Source organism: Chanos chanos, chromosome 4 (assembly GCF_902362185.1).
Source record: "Chanos chanos chromosome 4, fChaCha1.1, whole genome shotgun sequence".
NCBI classification, from domain to species: Eukaryota; Metazoa; Chordata; class Actinopteri; order Gonorynchiformes; family Chanidae; genus Chanos; species Chanos chanos.
The window spans coordinates 22,692,133-22,719,459 of record NC_044498.1 but is presented as its reverse complement, the minus strand read 5'-3'; the positions used below and the strand labels follow the sequence as shown (position 1 = coordinate 22,719,459).

The 27,327-nt window shown below is 45.0% G+C and overlaps 1 protein-coding gene across 1 annotated transcript in view; it reads left to right on the top strand.

Annotated features, from left to right (window-relative positions):
- tmem163b (transmembrane protein 163b) overlaps nucleotides 1-25,747 on the top strand; it is a 29,958-nt gene extending 4,211 nt beyond the window's left edge. Inside the window, exons 3-8 of the mRNA XM_030772771.1 lie at nucleotides 18,577-18,620; nucleotides 18,898-18,989; nucleotides 22,015-22,111; nucleotides 23,718-23,829; nucleotides 25,001-25,142; nucleotides 25,687-25,747. Coding sequence (XP_030628631.1) covers nucleotides 18,577-18,620; nucleotides 18,898-18,989; nucleotides 22,015-22,111; nucleotides 23,718-23,829; nucleotides 25,001-25,142; nucleotides 25,687-25,747 — 548 coding nt within the window. The remainder of the gene's footprint in view (nucleotides 1-18,576; nucleotides 18,621-18,897; nucleotides 18,990-22,014; nucleotides 22,112-23,717; nucleotides 23,830-25,000; nucleotides 25,143-25,686) is intronic.
- Nucleotides 25,748-27,327: the final 1,580 nt, after the last annotated feature.

Here is a 27,327-nt window from a genome sequence, read left to right as displayed (position 1 = left end):
TCTCCAGACGCCTTGCAGCCTCTGCAGGAGCCAATTAGCAGGCCTTCAGTGACAGGCTATCTGTTCTGAAATAGCAGATTCATTTGCACTGCATCTGAAAGCAGCAGACACATTACCCTGGCCTTAATGAGCACAGAGGCAGAAAACACAAAATCACATCTTCATATAATACACATGATTATACACAATGCTGCGATAGAGTTCTAACACTATACATTCATACAAACTTATTAAAGTAAACAGTACTTACATATTACATGCTTCTATCTCCCTGTCTATCTCTCTATCTCTCTATCTATCTATCTATCTATCTATCTATCTATCTATCTATCTATCTATCTATCTGTTTTTTCAGAGAAAGGGATTGTCTTGGTCTCCAAAATCCAAACTTGCCAGGATCAACTAGAGGGCTGGGGGGGGCATTTTAACCGAATGCAAAGCGAAATTTTGCTTTGCTTTACTCGCGTGGGTTTGATCGCTTGCCTTGAAAAATGGACAACCGAAATTCGCGCTACGTCACAGCAAGCATTTAGATTACACCAATCAGATTACACACGACTGAAGAGTTCTCTGGGAATGGGACATGGCTTCAAGCCCTACTTGAAGGTGATTGGCCTTTGCCAGGCGAAATTTTGTTCGAGTTGAACATTTTTTGACTCAAGCAAACACTCATTTCGCCCATTTTGCATCGCTCACAGTTTTGCAGCGATTAACTCCACCCATTTCCCTCCTGCCATTGACTTTTCATGCATTCGTGTCACTTGTAAATTTCGCGTTGTGTTCAGTTAAAACACAGCTTGAGTGTATATTTTTCATTTTAGGTCACTGTTGTCCAACATAAAGGGCTGGGAGTATATATTTTTCATTTTAGGTTTCTGTTGTCCAAGATCAAGGTTTAGGCTACCATTGTTCAGCTTTTCTACATGAGATATTTTTTCAGAGTGTTTTAGTTTTATTAATGGGACAAGGCATGTATGATATTTTACAATGATATATGACAGTATGTGCATCGTTGAAGGTCAGGTTTCTTCTTCATCAGAGCAGGACCTACGTAAGGGAACCTACGTAGGTTGCTAATTTGCGTTTGTTTGTCAGTTCGTTAGTTTTTTGCCATGGCCGATTTCTGGTTTGTTCTGGTTCCTGAGGGGGCGGGGCTGTAGCCAGTAGTGATGAGAAGTTCGGATCTTTTTTCTGACTTGGATCTTTGAATCTCATTCAGTAAAATGAACGAATCTTTTTTTCAAATCGGTCGTTCATTTTGTTCATTGGAACCAGTATGGCACTGTAGCTGTCATCTGAGTGATAACACTAAGAGCAACATGGTTTGCTACACTAGGTAAAGTATAGTACACAGGTTCACTTTTGTTAAGCTCTGAAGGAACCCTTTGGACCATAGCCTACTGAGTTACTCAGTTGAAATGACTGATTACTTAATTTGCCCGTATGAGAGCGCTGCACCTATCAATAAAAAAAATATGATTCTATGATAGCTATTCACTTTAGCCTACCTGGTCATTGAAGACCCGTAGTGTATGAGCTCGTTCCAATGGAAAGGCAAATTAAACATCCATTCAATAGCTACATTGCAAACAGCTATGGAAATATTCTGGTTGACGAGCTAATGCTCTCCTCACCAGTAATAATAGCGCTGGTCATGTTACTGCTGTAACCACGTGAATAATGGACTAAAGACCTGAAGACCTATAGTTATGATTCTTGAATGAATCAGTCATTCCTACACTGAGCCTGTGCAGCGACCATGTGACAAGTGAACAAGAGGCTCAGGACCCGAAGACCTGTAGGTATGTGTCGTGAATGAATCAGTCGTTCCTACACTGAACCTGTGCAGCTGGTGTGTGACAAGTAAACGGAAGAGACAGACGCGAAAGACCCTTTTGTGAACAAAGGTGAGCCTGCTTGGCGTGTATGCGCGGCCTAGGGAAAAAAATGAACAAATCACTCAGATGACTTCTTACTCCCGAGTCATACAAACGATTCGTTCAAAATGAACGAATTGTTCATGAACAACACATCGCTACTCTTTAGTTGTGTTTCTGGAGTGGTCTCGTCCCCCTTGTCTCGTTGGATAAAGACTCAGTCGGACTAAGACAAGAGAGTCTAACTGCGGGAGTCCCCTTAGGAAAGACGACGAGGGGCACTACTTCAGTCTGCTCGCTAGCTACCCTGTGGTTGGTTTTCCTCCCAGTGCCCGTGCACTAGTTGTTGTATAGTTTTCCTGATTCATTCACTCATTTGTATATCTACCTGAGTTTGTGCTACTAACACCTATTGTTCTGCACCCCCCCCCCCCCTCAATACACTACTTATGTGCCATCTACCCATTCCTGTCCAAGTCTCCCCTCCCAATCTTCGCAGGTGATGGCCTATGGAACCTCGCAGTTGTAACCTATCTAACCTTATTCATCCATCTTGTTCTACTGATACTACTATTGTCAATTCTGGTGGCCTCTGCGACTGGTAGTCGGCAGTACAGAAGGCCAACTTCATCTCTGCTCAGGCTTCCATGCAGTCCCTTCACTGCCTAGCCCTCACTGAGATGTGGGTCACACCGGGGAACACAGCCACTCTCGCTGCCCCCTCTTCTGCCTTCACCTTCTCCCACACCCCCAGGCCCTCTGGGAGGGGTGGAGGAACTGGTTTCCTGATCGCCCCTTGTGGAGTTTCCTTGTCGCCTGTCTCCCTTCCATCTCCCCCACCTCTTTTGAATTTCACACTGTTACTCTCAGTGGCGATCCTAGACTCAGGCAAAGAAGCCCATTGAGCCTCCCCCCTCCTTCTATGTGCTTGACCAAACGTATAATCATTGATTAAAAAATAATAAATGACACCATGCAAAAACACACACCTGAGTATTTGAACAACAAAGGTGAAGCAAAATGTAAATATGTAACATCAAACAGGATAAACATGTAAATACAGAACATCGAATATCAACTCACAATAACGCTTATTAGAACTCTGTAACACACTCTGACATTCTGAAATAGCTGGTGTTCTTTGCACATGAGTTGTATACACTGTCCACACACACACACATGCACACAGTGATGACTGACAAGCAGACATGAATGTGATTGCTCTGAACCCTGACCTAACCTTTTAAAAGCGCTGCCTTCGTGCCTTGGTTGCAGCAAATGCCACCATCAGATCTTCCAGGTCCAAAGATCTTCTGACCTCCTGATCCATAGAGATTTGAGCGTGCCCTGAGAGCCTCTCTTTGCTCATGGTGGACCTCAGTTAAGTCTTTATAAGCTTCAGGCTCAAGAAGCTTGTCTCACCAGATGCGTTGTTGCCACAAGCTGTGACTCATCAGAACAGTAATGCTTAATGAGATGAACTGACACGTTACCTACCTAGCTAATGTTAGCACATTTGCCTGCACAGACAGCATAAAGTAAAATCAATCTAATCATGGTGTATTTATTTATCGTAATTATATCCACTTACCAATGTCCTGGTGTCATTTTTCTTCCTCTTCTCTTTTTCTTCCTCTTCTCTTTTTTCTTTCGTTTCTGGTGACCAGAATGGTGTGCTTGTTTCATTACACTGACGGTTACACCTAACATTGTATGTATGACAGTTACAGTTAGCTAGCTAACTGTCCTAACTAACAGTAAGCTGTCCAGCTGTCATGCAATAGCTAGAAGGGGCCCCACCTAGGGTTTTTTTGGGGTGGCGGTGGTGCACTGTGTAGTGCTTTTATGGGAGGTTTAAGGGTGTTTATAGTCGTCATTGCAAAATGTGCCAATATGAACGACCATCAGGAGCCCTTTTCTCAAAATTTTTTTTGGGAGTCCCAAACATTCGCCTGGTTTGCCTCTCCTGATGGTATGCCCCTAGTTACTGTTTCTTCCCCTTGTAAACTGCACATGACTGTTCTCTATCATCCACTAGGCATTCTGTATACATTTCTAGATGAACTGGACACCCTTCTCAGCTCCTTTCCTGAGGATGGCACTCCCATCCTGTTGCTTGGGAACTTCAATCCTCTGTTGAACTCTACTCAGTCTGCTGGTCTCCTCCCCCTCCTCCACTCCTTTGACTTTACTCTCGGGGGGTCCCCACCAACACACAAGGCTGGCAACCAGCTGGACCTTGTCTTCACAAGAGGCTGCCCTGCTCCTGATCTCACGGTCACACCTCTCCACACCCCTGATCACTTCTTCCTATCCCTCTCCCTCCCGCTCATATCCTCCCCTAAATCCTCTGCTCCCACCTCATCAGTGTCAGCTCGACACAACCTTCGCACCGTCTCCTCAAGTGCCTTCTCCTCTACTGTTTGCTTTTCTCTTCCTCCTGCTGAATCCGTCTCACTTCTCTCTCTTGAAGAGAAATCCTCTACTGTCCTCTCTGCGCTGTCCTCCTCCCTGGACACCCTCTGTCCCACTATTACCAAACCAGCTCGTCTGCCCCCTCCCAGTCCCTGACTGACCGACTGCAATCGTGCAGAGCCAAACTGAAAGGAGATGGCAGAAATCAAAATCTCCAGATGACCTATCCCATTTCCCTTCTCTTCTCATTTCCTTCTCCTCTTCCCTATCCTCCACTAAATCTGCCTTCTTCCACTTCAGGATCCACTCCACCTCCTCGAACCCTCGCAAACTCTACGTTTTCCTCCCTCCTCTCCCTCCCTCCCTGCTCCCTATCTCCTCCAGAATTACCTGGACCCATCAAAGTTGGCCACTCCACTGAGACTGCCCTCCTCGCAGTCACAAAAGCGCTTCACTTGGCTAGAGTGAAGTCACTCAGCTCTGTCGTCATACTACTTGACCTCTCCGCAGCATTCAACACTGTGAACCACCAGATTCTTCTCTCATCCCTTGCTGGGATAGGTGTTTCAGGATCTGCGCTCACATGTTTTGAATCCTACCTGTCTGACCGTTCCTATCAGGTGTTTTGAAGGGAATCGGTCTCCTCCCCCTGCCCTTTCCAGGCTGGGATCCCAAAAGGTTCCGTACTTGGCCCACACCTTTTCTTCCTTTACACTAAATAACTTGGACAGATTATCTCTGCCCATGGTCTTTCCTACCACTGCTACACCGATGACACGCAGTTGTTCTCCCCATCCGACTCTCAGGTCCAGCCACGCATGGCAGCCTACCTAGCCAACCTTGCCTCCTGGATGTCCACTAACCATCTTAAGCTCAATCTGTAGAAGTTCGAGCTTCTCTTTTTTCCAGCAAAGAGCTCTCCAATGATCAGCACTCCGATCACCATTGAGGGTTCCGTGATGTCCCCTTCCAGGTCAGCCAAAAGCCTTGGCGTGACCCTGGACGAGCAGCTGAACTTCTCATGTCACATTGCAGCGGTCAGCCAGTCCTGCAGATTCTCCCTCTACAACATCAGGAGGGTCCGCCCTCTCCTTACCCAACAAGGAACCCATCTCCTAGTTCAAGCACTTGTCATCTGTCGCCTTACTGGCTGGCTTACCTGCCTGCGCTATCAGGTCGCTTCAGCTGGTTCAGAATGCTGGTAGTGAACCTCCCAAAACACTCTCATGTCATTCCGCTACTCACTGCACTTCACTGGCTTCCAGTAGCAGCCCGGATCCAGATTAAGACGCTGGTGCTGGTTTACCGGGCCCCAAGAGGCTCTGCCCCATCCTACCTTCAGTCTCTAATCACTACATACACTCCAACCCAATCTCTCCACTCAACCTCCTTTGGGAACCTGGCAGCCGTTTCACTTGGCCACGTCTTCTTTCTGCCCTCGCTCCGCAGTGGTGGAATGACCTTCCTCAACCAACCAGAACTGCACAATCACTCACCATCTTTCACAGGAGACTGAAAACCCACCTTTTCAGAATCTACCTGTCCCCTAATGTGTAACCTTTCCTTTATGTTATGTTTTTATATTTTATGGTGTAAAATGGAAAAGGAAAAAAAATTCTTCTGCACTAACCTTGTCTCTATGCTGCAGGTCTTGTTCGTAGATTTCTGTTTTATAGTTGCAGGATATACAGGAGCTTGCTACTGAAAATAATTAATTTGCATTCCTACTGCAATATTTTGCTCATGAGGTACTTAAACCTGATTGATGCACTAACTGTAAGTTGCTTTGGTTTAAATGTGTCTGTGAAATACCAAATTGTAAACTTTAACTGTAAATTGACAGCTATTGCTTACAATGGATACACGTCTAAGGATAGGTTTTTCTTTGTTTTTTTAACAGTTTCCAGTTTAAACCCCACTCACTTTTGTTTTCTGTTCAAATACAAATACAAATACATGTGACACTTCCTTATGATATACATGTACATACCGTATACCGTATACAGAGATATTACGATAATGATACGACGATAACATTATGATGATATGATGCGATGATATGATGAGATGATATGATACTCTGTTTGCTGAGAGCAACATGCTGTATATCCGCATAAGCAGTATGTAGGTGAGGGTTAAATTGTTTAATGGCTGGGTGTTGGGAGTGCTTCAGGTGAAGACTGTTTCAGTTTGACTCTTTTTCATTTTATTCTGATTCATTTTGATCTGAATTTTAACCACTTCACCTGGTTTTCCACTTGAGCTTGAGAAACAAATGCATACTGCCTCAGTTCATCCATCCTCATAAGTAATGAATGGTGGTGCTAATTAATTACATAAATTAAAACAAAATAAGGGCTGGGGGTGATTTGGCAGGGCACAAGGTGGCAGTTAAAGAGACTTTAAATCTACAGTGCAGAGTGTTGAGTTGAGAGAGAGAGAGAGATAGAGAGACAGTGCTATGGTATTAATGTATTCAACCCAGCCAGCCGGTAAAAGCCTTGAGTGCCAACTCCCAGAGAGCCGGCGGGCTAAAAATAAGAGTAAGGAACCAGCAAGAGTGAAGGGAAGGAAGAGAGAAGGAGAGAAAAGGTGGGGAGAGAAAAAAAGATGGATGAACATGGGCCCCTCTGTTGTTCCTATGGAAGAATTAGCAGAGAGAGAGAGAGAGCGCAAGGACAGTTTGAAGAAAGGTGCCTGAATTTGATTCTAATCAAGTTGTGTGCTTGTGAGTTTATTCAGCAGTACAGGAGAGAAAAAGAGAAAAAAAATCAACGAGTTGTTATAATATATTCATGGAAGAATCCAAACACAGAGAAACTAGACTAATTGTTTTGGTTTAATCTCTGAAGTCGCAGGTGGGTGGTTACGTTGGGAAACTCAGCAGCTGCGGTTTCTGATAGCTGTTGTGTTTGGAAGCTTGAGAGATGCCAGAGTTGTTTTACACAGGTGAATTAGACCTATTTCTACCAAAAACAAACAGCCACATAAACTCTCTGTTCTCATTCAAACAGAAGCAGATCAGATCAACAATTTATGAGATTTTCTTCCTCAGTGGTATTTTTAATTTATCTAGACTAGAAAATATCTGCAGCTCTGTTTTGATTAGTCAAATAGGGTTGGGCTGATAGACGATACCATCGTCCATCGCCGATGGCTGACAGCCATCACGATGTTTAGCCCAGCATCGTGATTCCCCCCCCGGTCCACACCAACAGCGGGGCACACTCTGCCACACACACACACACACACACACACACACACGCACTATAATTCCAGTGTCTCTGCTATAACGCAGAAAAATATATTTATTACTTATTTCTTATTTATTACTTATTTGCAGGGATCAAGTTGAGCCGTAGAACTGATGTATTTTAAGGGGTGTCAGCCAGAGAGCACAAAAATGAAGGATGGGTTTATTCTAACTATTATAACAGCTCCTTGCGCCTGATTTACTAAAGGAAAAACAGCTTATTTAGTCACACTATTTACCGCCCAATGAAAGCATGTTTTAATTTAGGCGCAAACATAAAAAAATATTTTTAAATCTTCCTGGTTTGCTCCTGCCTCTGTAAATCAGGGGGTGGGTCTTTATTTGTATCACAAAACTGGGGATTAACCTACAGGCGAATTCTTGCGTTCTCTGCTATACCTGTCTTAAACAAATAATGCCTAAGCGTTATATTGTTACTAACCCTTTTCACCATGTCTCGCCCCGTACATTTAACTGAGAATATTGGAGGAGTTCATTTGCAAAAACTGATAAACGCCATCCTTCAAAAAAAAACGAACTGACTGTTGTGAGTTATTCTTAATACATAGCACATTCTGAACCCTAAATACTTTTCAAAAGCCATTATTGTCCATTGCCATGGTATTGCAAGTTCACATTTTACAGCTGAAAATGTAAAACGCCAGTGCCGTTCTTGAACACAAATTCATTCAGCGTGCAGCCCCCCACCTCCCTACCCCACACCCCCCATCCCCCAAATCATTGTCCATCACATTGTCATATGCCAATTCAGTAGATATCACCCAGCCCTATTGTCACATATATTTTATGGTCACTGTTTATGATCACAGATTAACTGAATTTACAAATGGTTTTATTCAAAGATGCTTATTTTGGCAGTGAGAATCTGTCAAATTCTTGCTGATGATTGACTGAAATACGAGGAGTTTTAGGCTAGAGAGAATGACTGTCTTTGTTCCTGCAAGTCATTAAAAGTAATTATGTACAGGAGCATTGCATTCTGAATTAAGGGAGTGCTGAAAGGAAGAGAAAGGAGATGATTAAACAGACCATACAACAATAACAACACACCGTTAATTGGCCATAGTGTGCTATCACCAAGACCGTTTGGTGGTGTGTGTATGTGTGTGTGTGTGTGTTTGTTTTCAGAATGATGTTGATGCTGTTGATTCATTAAAAAGGTGCTCAGATCTGAATAGGTCTTCTTAATGATTTCTAAATGATTTAATACAGTGTAAGAAGCTGAATAGCATGGTAAGTTACTCCAGGCTGAGTGTGATTTATATATATATATATATATAGAGAGAGAGAGAGAGAGAGAGAGATTCCTGTGTCTCTTGCAAGTTGTGAGGTGAAAACACTACTATTTGCAGATAGTTTTGTGTGATGCCTGAAGCAGAGTTGAGAGTACAAAGAATGTGACATAGCCATTCAGTTGCTCCTTTAAGAGGGAACGGACTGTGAAAGAAAGTGTGAAGGAGGATATGAAGTGAGTAACAGTTATTATGCCAGTTAGCCCATAATTGAGGTTTAAGTAAGGTGAGAGAGAAAGAGTGAGAGAGAGACTTTGTTATCTGCTCATGGCTGCCAGCGCTGTCTTTTGACCGTATGTCTGTTTAAGTCATTGACTTGACATGCTCAGTTGAGGATCAGTGTCTCATCTCTGGTGAGTTAGGTCAGAATCTCTGCTGTCAAAGCAAGATTTCTCTCTCAGTGTCTGCTACTGATCCAAGCCTCTACCCCAGAGTCATAACCAGGGTTAGACTGTGAGTCAGACTGCACCTGTGTTATAATCACAGCCACTCTACACCTGTGTCATAATTACAGTCATACTACACCTGTGTTATAATTACAGTCATACTACACCTGTGTCATAATTACAGTCATACTACACCTGGGTTATAATCACAGCCACTCTACACCTGTGTCATAATTACAGTCATACTACACCTGTGTCATAATTACAGTCATACTACACCTGTGTCATAATTACAGTCATACTACACCTGTGTTATAATCACAGCCACTCTACACCTGTGTCATAATTACGGTCATACTACACCTGTGTCATAATTACAGTCATACTACACCTGTGTCATAATCACAGCCACTCTACACCTGTGTCATAATTACAGTCATACTACACCTGTGTCATAATTACAGTCATACTACACCTGTGTCATAATTACAGTCATACTACACCTGTGTTATAATTACAGTCATACTACACCTGTGTCATAATTACAGTCACTCTACACCTGTGTCATAATTACAGTCATACTACATGTTGAAACTAGTACTGGATAAAGGACTGTATGGGAGTGCTCGGATATTGTGGTGTCGCCCTGGTGTGTCGGTAAGAACACCTCTGGAGTCAGAATGCCAGTTAACGGGTTTAATTTGAGGATTCCGGCAGCACAGTAATACACGGGGTTTAACTGTCGAGAACGCTGTACATGCAATATTGTGGTAAATCGTCAACGACACACAATTTGCACTCGAGGGGGGGGTAGGGAGGGAGTCGAACGGCAAATACGCGAAGCTGGATAGAACAACAGGCGAATGAGCCACCAAGCTTGTAATGCGTGAACACTCAGGTATGTTACAAAACACGCACATGACACAGTCCTAAGCGCATGCGCGCATGACGAACTGCCACAGCTTTCGGTCTTTCTAACACTGCCGCCCCCACATTTGGTGTCAAATGTGCTTCCTAGAAAGACCAACAGCCCTCCATCAGCAATCATGATTCCCTGGCTTCGTCATTGGGGATCTCGGGTAGAGTGATGAGACGAACAATGGGCCTAGTGTACACTTTGTCCTTGATCTGTACTTCGGCTGTCCTGACATGGCCATCAGGACCTGGAAACACTTTAACCACCTTCCCGATCTGCCAGAGGGACCGGGGTAACTGGGGGTCCACCATCAGGACTACCGATCCAACTGTGATGTCAGGAGCAGGGGTCTTCCATTTGCCTCTCGTTTGCAGACTAGGTAAGTAGTTCTTCACAAATGCAGTCCAAAACCTGTCTGCAAGCACCTGCGAGTGTCTCCACCTCCGACGCCCAAGGAGTTCTGATTGCGGATACACCACCTGGGGTAATGAGCTGTCAGGCCGCCCCATCAACAGATAATTTGGTGTGACCGGATCCAAATCAGCTACATTTGCTGAAACATAGCCCAGGGGTTTAGAGTTGAGTATGGACTCAATTTCAATGAGGACGGTCCTGAGCACCTCTTCGTTAACTGTCTGGGAGCCAATAGTGGTGTACATGGCAGATTTTACTGAGCGGATCTCTCGTTCCCATGCACCACCAAAGTGGGGTGCAGCAGGTGGATTGAAGTGGAAGGAAATCTGCTGGGTAGCCAGTTGCTGCTGGAGGTCAGGGTTTAATGTGGAAAAGGCTTCCCTTAACTCTTTCTCACCCCCTCGGAAGTTGGTTCCTTGATCCGAGTATAACTCTGCTGGTTTGCCGCGCCGAGCTATAAACCTCCGTAGCGCCATCAGGTAGGAGTCAAGGTCAAGTGATGATAACACATCTAAGTGTACAGCTCTTGTGGTGAGACACTTGAAGAGAATACCCCACCTCTTCTCCATCCTCCGGCCTACCTTTACTAGGAGCGGGCCGAAGCAGTCAATACCACAGGAGTAGAATGCTGGTTTAAACAACCTAAGTCGGTGTGGAGGCAGGTCAACCATCTTTTGAAAGGAGGGTTTGGCTCTCCATCGGCAACACTCAACGCATCCTCGTTGGTGACGCTTTACTGCCGCACGACCTCTTAGGATCCACACTGTGCGTCTCAGTTCAGCGAATACTCGCTCAGGTCCAGGATGGTGCAGTTTGGAGTCATACTCCTGGACAAGCAACTTCGTAAAGGGGTGACTAGGGTCAAGTACAATGGGGTGTATGGCTGCTGGATCGAGCCCCTCCACTCTACGGAGTCGTCCTCCCACTCTGATGACTAAATGAGTTGTGTCGAACTCAGGTGAAAGGCAAAGGAGACGACTACTGGAAGCCAAGGATTTACCTGCCTTGAGGAGCTCATACTCTTCTGCGAAACTCTCTTGCTGAGCATTCCTGAAAGCAAGCATCTCTGCAGCCTGATACGTACTAGCAGGAGGAGGTCCAGACAGGTTAGCCGCCCCGTGAAGCTCATGAGCGAGAGACTCCACTAGCTCCTTCCAGGTATTGAACGTAGGCCCGTCTGTTCTTTGCACATCGGAGGTAATATTCAGTCCACAGAAGGTGGAACGCCTGAGCTCGGCAGTGTCCTCTGATTCAGAGTGGTTCTGTGAAGGAGCGATTGGCCACTCTTCAGGAGATAACTGTAGGAAGTCTGGTCCGTGACACCATATGCTAGGTTCCACTAGCTCTTGCATGGTTTTACCCCTAGTGAGGTCATCTGCAGGATTCCGGGAGGAATCGATGTATCGCCAGGCCTTGAGGTCTGTAAGGTCTTGTATTTCCGCCACCCTCGTGCCAACGAACACTTTAAAGCGGCATGACTCTGAATGCAGCCATGTGAGGACAGTTGTTGAGTCACTCCAAAGCACAAAGTGGCGGATCTCAAAGGTGAGCTCATTCTTCAGTAGCTTCGCTAACTGGGCCCCTGTTACTGCGGCGCACAATTCTAGCCGGGGCATTGAAAGCTGCTTCCGAGGTGCAACTCTTGAACGTGCAAGAAGGAAAGCAACATGAACCATTCCTTTGACATCTTCGGACCGCAAGTAGGCAACCGATCCATAGGCCTTCTCGGAGGCATCACAAAATATGTGTATGTCTCTCTTGGTGTCTGGGTGGTCCATGTCAGCTGGGGTGTAACATCTAGGTAGCTGTACTTGAGGCAGGTATTTAAGTTCCCTTTCCCAGGCACGCCAGGCTGTCAGAAGCTCTTCGGGGAGATTAGGATCATCCCAGTCTCTCTGTCTGTCCCACAGCCGCTGAACCAGTATCTTTGCCCGCGTGGTGTAAGGAAGCATGAACCCAAGAGGATCGTACTGACTAGCTAACACACGGTAAATGTTACGCATGGTGGCATCATTATAGGTAACTGACCTGTGCTTGTAGCTGAAGGTGTCAGCATCACACTGCCAGCGCAGCCCTAGCGTCGATTCATGTGCTTCAGATTTGTCGTGTGCCAGCCACAACTCCAATTTGTCGGATCTGGCAGCAGCAGGTAAGTGGTTTATGACTTCGGGCAAGTTACTGGCCCATTGGCGGATTTCAAATCCTCCAGTAGCAAGGAGACTTCTAAGGTTGTCGATCAGCTGTTTTGCTTCTTGGGCAGACTGTAGGCTCTGTAAACAGTTATCGACATAGAAGCACCTTTCTATAGAGAACCGCTCTGCACTTTCAGCACTGCTGTGATTGACGACATGCCGCTGCAGCGCATAGGTAGCACAACATGGGCTGCAAGTAGTCCCAAATGGCAGCACCTGCCACTCATAGGTTTGAGGTGTTTCTTCCCTCTCCATGTTGCGCCAAAGGAAGCGCAGAAGGGGCCTGTCTTCAGGAAGTAATAGCACTTGGTGAAACATGCCTTTGATGTCACCACTAATGCCGACACTGTGTTCCCTGAAACGCAGGAGGACTCCAAGTAGGGAAGGACTCAACGTAGGGCCAGGCAGGAGGGACTCATTGAGACTGAGGCCTTTGTACCGAAAGGAGCAATCGAACACTATCCGGTTTTTTCCATTATGTTGCACCATGTGGTGCGGAATATACCAGCTCTCTCCACCAGAAGGTGTCTCTTGTACAGGTAACCTTGCAACAGTACCAGCTACCTCTAGCTTCCTTATTTCTGCTTCATAGGCAGCTGAGCTCTCTGGATCTCTCAGTAGGCGTTTCTCCAGGCCTCTGAGCCTTGGCATCACGGCCTCCATGGGAGCCTGGAAGAATGGGGAGCTCTTCCTCCGAAGCAATGGGGTTGCATACCTGAGAATGCCATTAACGTTAACTCTGGTGGTCTTAGACTCAAGTAGATGGATAGCTTGTTGGTCTTCTCTTGAGCGTGTTACCTGCTTCTCACCTCTAGGTGGCAAGACATCCAGTTGCCAAAGCTTCTCCACATTCCTCCGTAGTTCTACTTCCTGAGGACTGAGTGAAGTGAACAAGCATTGCTGGGGTGATAACTGCAGTTCTGTAAGCCTTGCTGGACCCTGGAGTGTCCAACCAAGCCTGGTCTTAATGGCCGCAGGGCCCCCTGGGGGTCCTAGACGAACCGGCTCAACTGGAGTTATCAAGTGAGGGTTGTCCGCCCCAATGAGTACCATAGGGCTTACTTTGTCAAAGGCTTGCAGAGGAATATCCTGGAGATGCTTGAATTTTAACTTGAGGGTAGCCACAGGGTATGTGTGATCAGCTAGGCTGAGGCGCTTGGCGGTGAAAGCATCACTAATTCGGAAGGCTCTGTTGGGCTGGGTGACGGATGAAATGCGAAAGGTAACTGATGTGCCGTTCAACGTTTGCACATCCTGGCGAATGGTCCGCAGAGCTAGAGTTTCTGGAGGCCCTTGTAGTCCTAGTTTATGTGCAGCTGCAGGCAGAAGCATTGTACGTTCTGAGCCATCATCTAGGACTGCGTAGGTATCAAGTGTCTTGTTCTCATGATGGAGGAGAACCCGGACAACCTTCAGGAGAACTCGACTGCACTCTGCTGGTCGGTCTAGGTACAGGGTCTCGGTGGCGGAGCTGACAAGACAGGACCCTTCCTTTACAGGTTTGATGTTAACATCATGCAGTATCTGGAGATGTTTACCTCGGCACTTACTGCAGGGCTTCTTGAGATTGCACTGCGCTGCCTGATGTGCTCTCCCACATCGCCAGCAGCGGCGGTTGGTCTTAATCCACTGTATAATTTGGTCTTTATCAAAAGACTTGAAGGTATCACACTGGCTCAAGAAGTGTGCCTCACTTTCACAATATGGACAGTAAGCTTGCCCTGCTTTCTTCTTGCCTGTGCTGTCAGGTTTCCTTGACGCTAGCTCTGCTGGATGCTTGTCGGAGGTATCCTCGGCACCATGAAGTATCGTGGCTGGACGAGAAGATTTAGTGTCGCGTTTCTGATCTGCCCGCCGCTTACTCTCTGACTTAGACTCCTTGAGACTAGCTTGGCCTTCACTGTCCTGGCACCATGCCTCATACTGCAGCCATTCTGAGAAATCTATCAGGTTGTACCCCATTCCAGGTTGCCGACACATTCGTCTGCGAAATTCCGATCGCAAATCAGAGGGCAGTTTGCTTAAGAGCCGTTCTACATGTGACCCACACTGGAGCTCCACCACACCTTCGCGTCCAAGGGTTTGCAGCATCCCCACTAGAGCACGCACTTGGAGGGCGAACTTCTGGAAGGCTTGTGAATCTCCCTGTTGGATATCTGGGGCATTCATTACAGAGGCTATTTTCTTCAGAGCTAGCTTCTGAGGTTGACCAAACTTATTTATCAATGCGGCCATTGTATCTGAATAGGGTGTGGGTGAGTTCAAATAGGCGTCGGCCACTAGGCGTGCCTCCTCTAGCTTAAGATGGTCCAGAAGAATCTGGTAGCGGAACAATTCTGTGGCGTCAGGAGGTAAGAGGTTTTCTAAGGCGATCTTGAGACGGGTGAACTCACTAGGGTCTCCTTTGGAGAAATCTGGAATGGTTGGAATGGGACCCCGATAAGTTCTCTCTCTGAGAAATGCCAGTGGCTGCTGTGCTGGTGTACCAAATGCCGTTGGATGTGGCCCAAGCTGAGGCTGGGGATCCAGGGGCACATATGCCTGCTTGCGGTTAACTGACCGTGGTGGCTCTGAAGGTCTTGGTGGATTCCAACTGGAAACAGGCTGTTGTGGATACTCACGGGCATAAGGCTGGCTGCCGGAGGCAGGCACTTGGTGATGATGTCTTCCCTGATACTGAGGTGGATGTAAATGCTGATGGTAAGACTGTTCACCTGGATGTGGAGGAGTTGAGTGTGGGTTCCTAGGCAAAGCTGCCTTTGCTTGGTCCTTGATGAGTTGTAGCTCACTCATCATCCTGTTTAGGGAGTCCATGACGAGCTGCTCTCTCCTATCTGCCGACTGCGCAGCAGGGTCTACAGGATGATTGTGGGCTCTACTTGTTACCTCTGGAATCCTGCCTCCCTTAGGGTCAGGAGGTTGTGGCATGAGGGGCTGAGGTGCTAGGTAAGGCATGGGGGCCGGTGTGCTAAACCTCTGAGGTGGCGGTTGTAACACAGGCTCTGAAAGAGGTAGTACGTTAGACTTTGGTGGTGGAGCATGGGAAGTGACAAGGGGAAATTGCCAAGGGGTAAACACAGTATCACCATAAACACTCAAACAAGACTTATCACCATGAAGTGCAAACTGTTCATAAGATGACAATCCAACAGGTCTATTATAATGCACTGCTTGTGTCCCTTGAGGTTCAGGATCCTCCCAAGGTCTATGGAAGGATGGAAAGGGTCTTTGTTCCACCTCTGGTGGTACTGCCATGCGTGCATCGGGACGGATGAAATACTGCATGTTACCTTCATCTGCAGATTTCTTAGCTTCCCGTGAGTCCTCGATGGTACTCCATTCATCCACTGTCATAAACTCTGCATACTGGCTAACAGGGCTGGCACTGGCAGAGCGAGATGAATGTGGTGTCATCCCCTTTGCTCCAACCACTGTAATGCTGTGGTGCCTGTCTTCTAACCCCTGTGCGTACTGTGCTGCATTAGGTGCCCGAGACTGTAGTGTTTGCCTTTTGCCTGCAGGTTGGACATCATAGTCTCTCAAGTAAGCAGGTGGATGAGACTGGCGCTTAGGGCGTGTAGAAGCTGGTGGAAGTTCCCCACTAAGTGAAGGATGTTGCATTCTGAAGGATTAGGAATCCAAGGTAGCACCACAATCCGGCTCGAAGGACCAATGTTGAAACTAGTACTGGATAAAGGACTGTATGGGAGTGCTCGGATATTGTGGTGTCGCCCTGGTGTGTCGGTAAGAACAACTCTGGAGTCAGAATGCCAGTTAACGGGTTTAATTTTAGGATTCCGGCAGCACAGTAATACACGGGGTTTAACTGTCGAGAACGCTGTACATGCAATATTGTGGTAAATCGTCAACGACACACAATTTGCACTCGAGGGGGGGGTAGGGAGGGAGTCGAACGGCAAATACGCGAAGCTGGATAGAACAACAGGCGAATGAGCCACCAAGCTTGTAATGCGTGAACACTCAGGTATGTTACAAAACACGCACATGACACAGTCCTAAGCGCATGCGCGCATGACGAACTGCCACAGCTTTCGGTCTTTCTAACACTACATCTGTGTCATAATTACAGTCATACTACACCTGTGTCATAATTACAGTCATACTACATCTGTGTCATAATTACAGTCATACTACACCTGTCATAATTACAGTCATAGCACACCTGTGTCATAATTACAGTCATACTACACCTGTGTCATTACCAGAGTCAGATTGCTAGATGGTAGCTGTGTTTTGTGTGTTATCTGTGTTATAGTCAGTCAGACTGTGTTTGTGTTATAGTCAGTTTTGCTGAAGTAGTGTTATACTCTCTGGCTGTGGTGGTTTTAAAACCCTGGTGGGTAACTGTGGTGATTTGGAATACAGCAGTCCTGGAAAAGAATGGGAGAGGATACCAGCAAAATATTGGAAGGCCAAAAATAAAAAAATGTTTTTATTTACAAAGATTGTAACTGTGATCTGTTGTGGTTGCAATGTAAGAACATAACTGGGATGGCCGTGGACACTGTGGAAAATCATATTTGCAAAAGACTGTTTATTCTACATACTGCAACTGCCTGTCCAGGATTTTCCTGCTCTACTTTTCAGAACTTCAGTTTGGTCATGATACCCCTCTTAATGTGATCACATTGCCAGAAGTTTCACTCAAACCTTTTTTATAACTTACTTCTCCCCTGAAGACAGCAGTGGAGGATCACAGAATGTGAACTGAAGGGTAACGGCAGTTAGCGAACAGACTCACACGGTTCCTCCCACAGAGTTTCTCTGTGTCGTTGTGTCTGAGTCTAAATTGCCTGAGGTACCAGGAGGCTCTGCTTCGATCCTGCTCATCTGACGAGCCTGAGCGCTCTCCGAAGCCACAAGCTCCACTGCCCACACTACAGACTGATCTCTACTGGCAGAGTCCTCTCACACTGTCTGTGATTGTGAGTCTCTGTGAGCTTATTCACATCTTTCAGTGTCTGCCAACAGCCTGGCTTGGACTTACAACGTTAGCCTGAGTGTTTTCTTTCCTCTGCTGGGCTGGTGAAGGAGATTTGGGAGGGGGGGGCATATTGATGGAAAGAGTTACTTGAGGGACTAAGTGAAGGATTTTCTGGGGTTTTTTTCTTTCTCTCTTTTGTTCTTTAAAGAATAGGATAGAGAGGAGGACATTGCTCATCCCTTATTATTGTTTTCTTGACCTCATGAACTGAGCTCTGACATTGACGCTCTGTGTATGTGTCCAGATCCAGGGGTAAACGGAGTGTTTGGTTCTGTTGGGAGCATGATGCAGCATGCTGTGGAGGCTCAGTGCTGGTTTAGCGTGGAGGTAGACAGATCCATCTCTTCATGAACACGCTGCAGCAAAGCCAGTCACACTGCAACCTTTCATTAGGAGAGGGGCCTGGGTCCCCGGGGCAGATGAAGCAGGGCATCTCGGGTCAATGCGGGGGGGTGGGTCGATATCTGGAGAGGGGCCACAGTGCGGTTCTCGTATCCCAGGTCACGTGACAGGAAGTGCTTACCGCAGCCCAAAGCACTGTAACTTAAGCCAGAGGGCACTTTTGCGTTCTGGAGTCCATTCAAGTGTTCTCTCACTGTCCTCTGGAGATCTGTAACCGACCCACACACTACGTTAATTACGTGCTGGTAGTAATGGTTGTTATGGAAATATTGAACAGTGTGATTGGCGCAACATCTCTATGAATAAATAAAATTTATACCATTATCTGTCTCTTCTCTCCTTTTTTTCTCCTTCTTTCTCTTTCTCCCTCTTCTGTCTCTCTCTCCTTTGTGTTTTTCTCTAGCTGTTTCCATCATGAGGCATAGTGCATCAGCCTTTGGTTTTGCTGTAAGTATTACTCTGTGTATCAATACATTATCAGACATTGCTCCATCAGTGGTTTGTTGGTTTGGCTGAATGGTAAGTGGGAATTTTGCATGTATGTGCAATAAACAATGTGTCGTGCGTATTTAGTGTCATAGTTTGTAGGATATGAGCTAGTACTTTTTTTTAGTAGATTTTTTTCTAGTAGATTTTTTTATTGTGAATGATTTTAATTACAGATTTTTTACTTACAGATGTATCAGTTAAATATGATTTTTTTGTGCTTCTTTGCCCATGACAGTTTGATGCAACTCTGGATGTTCTGTCCTCCATAATTGTGCTTTGGCGCTACAGTAATGCAGCAGCTGTGCATTCTGCTCACAGGGAATACATGTGAGTCCTCCACCACACAGACATCATGCTAACACAGAGTTTCAACAACAACAACAACAAACAACTCTGCTCTCATCTCTGTTGAAGCAACAATGGCAAATATTATGTTTACAGGGAATGCATGTTGACTCACAGACATCACACTAACACAAAGTTTAAGCAACATTCTGCTGACAGGGAATACATTTGAGTCCTGGACCACATAAACATGAGAATAAATCAAAGTGAATGTAAGGTAATGAACACCACATTCTATCCAGTGGTGTTTGACCTCTGTTGTAGGTAGTTAATGATAACAAATTACTCTGCATAATGGTGTCAAAAATGAAATGAAATGAGGAGTGTGTAGACTACAGCTGCAAATAATCCTCAGGTAGCCATTTCTTGGTCCATAATCAGGACTTTCACAACCAATCTGTATCCGAGAGAGAGCACTGCAGTCTTGGACTGAGGTCTATATTTCTATACAACGTTATATTTCTTTAAAAGTTAGAGAACATGTAACTTTAAGATATAAGAATTGCTTTCTGGAAACTGTACTTGAATATATTTAAACAACACTTTTCTCAGCTTCCACTTAACATTTAACATGAATATAGATTACACTTACATTACAATGTGAGCACTTTTGTATGCTTGAGTGAAAACTGATAAAGGGGTTCTTTAGATAAATTTGCATATACTTTGGGTTAAACTGTCAGATGTTCCTTCCTCCCTTTGGAGCTCTTAGTTGACAGACATTTTGTCCCATAAGCCAAACTGGGGAGGGTGAGTCTGTAATGGAAACTCTTGGTAGTGCATAGAAGGACCAGGCCACCTGGCTTTGTGTGTCCCAGGTGAGGTGCATGACAGTGGACACTGTGAGAGAAGGTGTCCTGTACTGGCCTTCTCTGTGTGGGTATGTGTGTGGTCGGCTCTGTGCAGCTTTTCTTATCAGTAAAACACAGAATGGCAGTGTGTAAAGGTCAAGAAGGCTTTTGTTGACTGAGTGAAAGAAGAGGTTGAAGTGCCAGGCAGTTAGAGAGAAAGAAGACAAAAAAAGAAAGAGAGCAGCGGAGATGCACTTGGTCTCCCCAGACACAAACACACACGCGCGCGCACGCACACACAGCATCCTGTTTCTCTTGCTCGCTGGTGCAGTCCACAAGCCGCAGTCTCTTGGGGACAGCTGTTGTGATGCTGATCGTCAGGGAGAGAGATGACATCAGCTAGTGAGCCAAAAATCCCCTCAGACAGAAAGACCTGCTCAGTCCACTAAACCTGTTACCTTACACATCCTCAAATCTCACACTTAAACTCTGTATGTGAAAATTAGGACAAACCAGAGGTAATGTAAGGCGCATACACGTCCAGTTATTGGTAGTATATTCTGTGCACTTTATACATGCCTTGTGTCTATGGATTCACATCCACGTGGCCAGTTAGTGTTTCTTCACACTAAACAAACAACTGGTTTTGTTTTCATTTGCTGTGTTGGTATGCAGTGTACTTGCATAACTATGCAGATTCATGTGGTTTTGGAGAGGGGCCATGTTCAAGGTGTCAGGTGAAACCTTTGGGAAGGAACAGTTTTTCCAGAACTTTAATTGATGCGTGTGTGCGTGTGTTTGTAATGTGCTCAGTTTTCGTCTCCACGTGACTGATACACACACACTGAGGACTAGATCATTCTTTCCATCAGATAAGAATGAGTGACAGTGCACATGTCCAATAGCGACCCTGCTTTTACCCTGAACTTGAAACAGTGATGCTCAAGCTCAAGACCCCTCCCTCACCCCAAACCTCTCCCACCCCCTGCTGTCCTCACTTCTCCCCTGTACACCCACTCACTGTTGAGTTGCCTAGCAACTCTCCTATGGCGTCCCAGGGGGCTGGGTGTTCTAGACCACTATGTGTGTGTGTGTGTGTGTGCGTGTGTGTGTGAGCGAGCCGTTAGCACGCTGAGCAAACACAGCAAACACCTGTCCCCACGCCTCTATGTTAAAAGAAACAGCTTAACCATAATTAATCAACATACTGAAGTCATAACCATAATTAATTAACATACTGAAGCTTTGGTGAGGAAGAACATGCCAGAATTATGACCATTTGCGACCATTTCATAACCATGGACAATTTAAAAGATATCTAGACCTCCTCTGAGTGTGTATCTGTGTGTGTGTATGTGTGCTTGTGTGTAAAGTGTGAGATATAAGAGGAGAGAGAAAAGGAAGAGAAAGAGGGAGGGAGGGAGGGGTGGAGAGAGAGGATTTGTCCAGTCTGAGGCAGTGAGAAGGTTAAGCCCCTGCCCAGATGAGAGGAGAGCAGTGTAAGTTGAGAGACTGGAACAGGCAGTCTCAGCAGACAGTGTAAACAGCCAGACCAACCATGCGTGACTTAACCAGCTGACACTCATATGCTCCACTAGATCTTTTGGCTCTTTTTGTTGGCTAAAACATTGTTTAAAAATCAGTCTTCCCTCTTAACAACCAAACACCCATCGAAATGGCACCCGGGAATTTGGAGTGTGTGTGAGATTTATTTGATTAAAGGAATACTACAGGGAAGGTTCCATGAAAAAAGACATTAATTTATTTTCCATCCTTATTTCACTGTGGTCCATTAACCTCTGCATATTTGAACAGTCCTTTCTTTATATAAACAGTCAGTCATTTCAGCCCCACCCAGTTTATCCTCCTTTAAACCAAATTTGTTTTAATTAATCTGTGAATCTCTTTTGCTGGAGAGGGGTATGTTATTACAGGCAGTGATGTTTGACTCTTGGGTATTGTCCTGTTTCATTTTTGACTGTATGATCCTCTCTCAGCTTTGTTAGATGAAGGGGTTGAATGATATGGTTGCTATGGTGATCCTGTGACTTTCTAAGACAAACTGAAAAAGAGATCTAAGGTGAAAATAAATGAAGATGAATGGAGTCACACACAGACATCTAATGGCTGACTAACCTTTTTTTTGTAATCTTGTCTAACACAACTCAGATAAATCATTCTCCCCCCCCCCCCCTCTCTGTCTCTCTATCTCTCAGAGCCTGTGTTATCTTAGGTGTGGTGTTTATTTTGTCTGCCTTTACCATCCTAATCAAAGCCATCCATGACCTGGCCACCAAGTTACTGCCTGAAGTGGTAAGTGGACTACACCAGTGACAGAGTAACTGAAGTGTGTACTGGTGTGAGTGAGTGAGTAAGTGTGAGCGTTTGTGTGTTTATGAGAGAGAGAGTGTCGTCATTTTCCCTGCTGTCTGAGTTCCATCCGCGGGTGTGAATTCCGTTTAGGAGGCTCTGGGGTTGAGTGATGTGAAAACGCAACACTTTCAGAAGAGAAATTTTCGGCTGAGATGAAGAGCATGGCACCTTTCCGTGTTCCATCAGTCCGTGAGACTGTGCCTGCCGTCACTGCTGTAATTAGATGAAGAATGTGACAGAGGAGAGGTGTGAACCGTGGGATCAAAATGCTCTCACTCGTAGAATATTCTTGCCCCACTGTTGCCAGGCAATGAAAGAGAACACAGCTCGGTAACATCAGTTAGAGACGACATAGCTTCATTACCAACCAACCAAGAGCTAACTCTGACAAAGCAGTTAACACACAGGTACAGATTTGATCTGCTTTACCTAGCGTATTTTATTAACTCAAGACAAATAAAAGAAATGCCCTCTCATACTAAGCAAGAGAGATTGAGAGATAGAGAAAGAGAGAGAGAGACAGAGAGAGAGAGAGAGAACAAGAGAGAGAGAAAGAGGAAGGGAAAGAGAGTATTTGATTTAATCTTAACTTTGGCTTTTGGCTTTACCCTGGAGGTCTAGCTCAGGGAAGTAAAGCTCTTTTTGGTGCACATAAGCACATTCTAAAAATAGCTTTGATATTTTTCATCTCCGCCAACTGGTGCTGATGGTGCTGATGTCAGAATCTCTCTCTCTCTCTCTCTCTCTCTCTCTCTCTCTCATAAAAACGTAATAAGGGCTGGGGATTCTTTGTGCTTGTGACAGAGGCAGAGGCTTGGCTGGGAGGAACCTCTGCAGACTAAAAGAGCAAACCTAAAAGCTTATTGTCAGAGTGACAAACCATCGTTATTGAAACAGTAAAACCTTTTTGTGCAAGGGTGAAATAACGTGCATATGTCCTGACACTTTGACAGTGTCCAGCACACATGGTGCAATGTGTGTAACACATAAGGCTGATACAGAGACAAAGTCCCTCCTCATTAATGATTAGGTCACTGCTAACTCTGTGATGTCTCCAGTACCAGAATGCTTGTGAAATACAAACTAAACTCATTAGAGTGGGAATCAAGAGAGAACACTCAAACCTAACATATGGTGGTGTCTGAGGATGTCTGAGATCTTAGACCAGTGGCAGCAGAGTGCAGAGTTGAAGACTGCACTCAGGGGCTGGTGTGTACAGACGTTTATTTGTAGTCATAACACAGCACTCGGGTTCATTCTATTTTGGGAGATTCTCAGCCTAGCAGTATTAATATGGATGAGTTTTAGATTTGTCACACAGTCGAGTTTGTAGAGTACTGTCAGAAAATACCTTAACGGTTTTCTGGTTGTTAGGTTTTTTGTTTTTTTTTCCCCCCTCTGTTTGACCCTGTACCCTTGCAGGGTTGCACAGATGTATTTTTATATGCCTGCTAGGACCTGGTGCAATATTTATGATTCTGCTTAGGCAGAGTCCCATTCTTCATCTCTCTCTCTCTCTCTTTCTTTCTCTCTCTCTCTCTCTCAGGATGACTTTCTCTACAGTGTGTCGGTTGTCAGTGGAGTGGTGTGTATTATACTGGCTGTGCTTAAGTTCATGCTTGGGAAGGTACTAACCAGCAGAGCCCTGATCACTGACGGTACGTTGTCCCTCTGTTGGTAGGTTACGCTCGTAATGACCACCTCACATTGTGATTTTTCACGGTGCCATGGCAACAGAACCAACCTTAGACCCCCCTCAGCCACTCCCACTCCCACCCTGGCCAATAGCAGAGTTTGTTGCAAATAGGATGGAAAAAGGCTATAGTGGCTGGCCAACAAGAAAAAGGCTATTGATTGAAGCTAGTCGAGAGAAGACAGATGACAGTCTTGAGCCAATAAGGAGAGGAGAGACTACACTCTTGAGCCAGTAGGGAGAGGAGAGTGTACAGCCCTGAGCCAGTAGGGAGAAAATCATCTTTAAGGCTCTGGCCAATATGGAGAGGAGCTCTAGGGTGGGGTGGAGCAGGCAGAATTGCTTATGCAACAGCAGGTGCAAAGGGCTGCAGTGGGTGTCCCAATTTCAAGCTCTGCACCACCTCTTCAGGCACTGCATCCCACAGCCAGTCCCACCCAGAAGTCCAGACCAAACGTCTGATCCAGGCATCAGAGGTTAGATTGAGAAAGCAGTGTGTTAGTTACATGGTTACGAAAGACATCCAGTAATCACAGATTACTGCTCTATCCCAACATTACAGGGTACACAAAACCAGACTTTCAGAATTTTAGTTCTTGTTTACTGCTGAGCAACACACTTACCCATAGAATGTTCCAGAAGAACAGAAGAGAGTAAAAACCATTATAAGAGACAACACCGCAGTCCATGAATATTACGTTTCTGTATGTACTGCAGTTTTACTCTAAATCAAGTTCATGCTGCTTCACAAGCCATTTTGCTTAAACTTATCCAAGTGTATTTACTGAGCAGACAGCAGAAGGCAAAGATAGTAGAAAATGAACTGAAATGGAGTGAGGTAGTGGCACATAAACGGATAATGGGCAATTGAAACAGTTTACACAAGCATGACAGCATAAATAGTCCTGTTAAACACAATTAATACATGTCACTGCTCTCCTTGTCTAAACTTATTATCATTCTTCTTTCTTTTTTTCAGTTTAAGCTTTATGTGTCTTTCCAGTTTACTTGACGTATAATGTCTGTCTCTGTCAACTTTAAGACCACTTTAATTTACACATCAATCCATTTTAAGCCCAGTTTAATGTACATAAACCTAGTGCAAATTCAGTTTAATCCCAGTCTTTGTGTCCCAGGTTTTAATTCACTCGTGGGAGGAGTTATGGGGTTCTCCATCCTCATCAGTGCAGAGGTGTTTAAACACGAGCCCAAAATCTGGTACCTGGATGGAACCATCGGTGTTCTGATCGGCCTCATCATACTTGGCTACGGAGTCAAGTGAGAGCTCAGCTTGTACTTAAAAACAAAACAAAACAAAAAAAAACGTGGTTAATATAAAGGAGAAGCTATAGCCTCCAGCCAGCACTGAGAAGAGGGACAACAGTCTTGAACCAGTAGGGAGAAGAGAGATTAGACTCTCACTTTAGTCAACATGTGGAAACTTTCCCACAGATAAGACCCTTAAATGTATATGCATGCTCATGTATACTCTCTATGAGTGGCTGAGATTACGGTGCTAACTCAGTGGAAATTTCCAGGTTGCTAGGCTCCTTTGTACCACCTTGGCCAAAAGGTACAGGTTGATCCATTAATGTGTAATCAGCATTTTAGTCAAACTAAGGTTTCCACTGACCTTTCAAGGTGTTCGAAATTTTTTTAAATTGTTTGAAATTTAAAAGCTGCATTTTTTATCTGAAGTAAATGTATATGCATTAGGTGACCTATTAGAACTGTCAATACCAGTTCAGAAAATACATATGGCTGCATTAGCTATACTTTTCATACTTACAGTAATGTCTGATTGGTGTAACCTTGCTCTCAGGCTGCTGATTGACATGGTGCCACGGGTCCGAATGACAAGGAATTATGAACGCTTCGAGTAGAAGAGCTCTGTGTGGAGTGAACGCAGTTCTACACGAATCATCGGATTCATCAGCGTTCTCCATCAATCTGAAGACTCTCACTCCTGTTACACACACACACACGCACACACACACACACACATTTACACACACATGTTGAACTCTACACAGTGGTGGGACTGTAGGATTTTGGTTAGAATATGATCTATAAATGAACTTCTGCTGTCCTACCTGTCTCTTACACCCTCTACTGTAAATAGGCACTCTGTAGATCAGAGGGGTGCTAGTCACAGACTGTGGACAAAATCTTTCTCTTCTGCTTATGTGAGGGAACGACTAAGACAACAGGTCTGTAAAACACTTAATCTCACTGCAGAGAGCCATCTATCTCCGTCCATATGGTCTGTCTGTGAGATAAGTGCTACTGACAGGTTCGTTCACCTCAGCCAGATTTAATCATGACGGACCAGAAACAAGGAAGACCCGAGATGCCGCTGCTAAATCCCATCTGCTTTTAATTATTGAGTACCGTTCCCTGGATGAGCAGAAGCAGGTCTGAGACGGATTCAGAGCCATTTTGAAGATATGAAAGAGAACTTGGGTACTGTCCGTACACTTTATAGGAACCAGGCCAAATGTGCTATCTTCTTTAGAACCATTAGTGCGTCAATCCATCAGCAAATGTGAAAGAATACTTAACGTTATTGATTCGGAAAACTCGTTACACGCTTTACGTTTTTTATGTGAAAAGTATCTCTGTATGGATCCATTTCTGTTGATGTAGCGTGATCGATTTCTACCTCCTTTTTTGACCGTCAAACATGTTTTCCATCGCCGAGTGGGAATTCGGCGACGGAGCCAATGTTCTGTACCTATGTGTGCAGGCCTGGCGATGTCCAGTGTGAAATGACGACAGAAAGGTAATACTTTCATGAAGGGTAGTCTGTTTTGTTTTATTTCCGTTTGACTTTTTAATTACGATCTCGACAGACCGAATTGTGAGTGCGTGATAACTGTCGGGTGGTTATCTTGTAGCGCTGGGCTCTTTTGAAGCACCGGGAGCACATGTTCTCCTCATACAGAAATGACTCATCACGTCTGTATGCGAATTTGTAGTTTCTGTATAGAATGACAGGTACTTCTCTGTACTGTTACTGTAATATTCTATGTCCCTTTTCTCCATTTGAGAGACATGAGGGTCTCCTGGCACGGACAGGGAGATAATGTCATACACCTCACTATCTCACTCAACAATAAACACAGAGAAGTTTCACATTCATATAACAGCTATATGCGAGAAAAGCACCGGTAATACAAAACATCTAAAAATAAACACACATCTACACATATTGGCCATGTACAAAATAAATCCTTACTGTTAAGAATGACGATAATGAAAAAAAAGAAGACAACCACAGAACTCCATCATTCATACAGACAAGCACAAAATAAACACAATAGGCTGTATAATTTGTCTTTTAAGCAGAAGGTGCATAGCATTTCAGAAAAGTACTGCAGCACGCGATCTTGAAAAGCTAGAGTCTAGCATCAATAACGATTGACTTTTTTAGTTCATGTTTGATCTGAAGCTTTCAAGCACC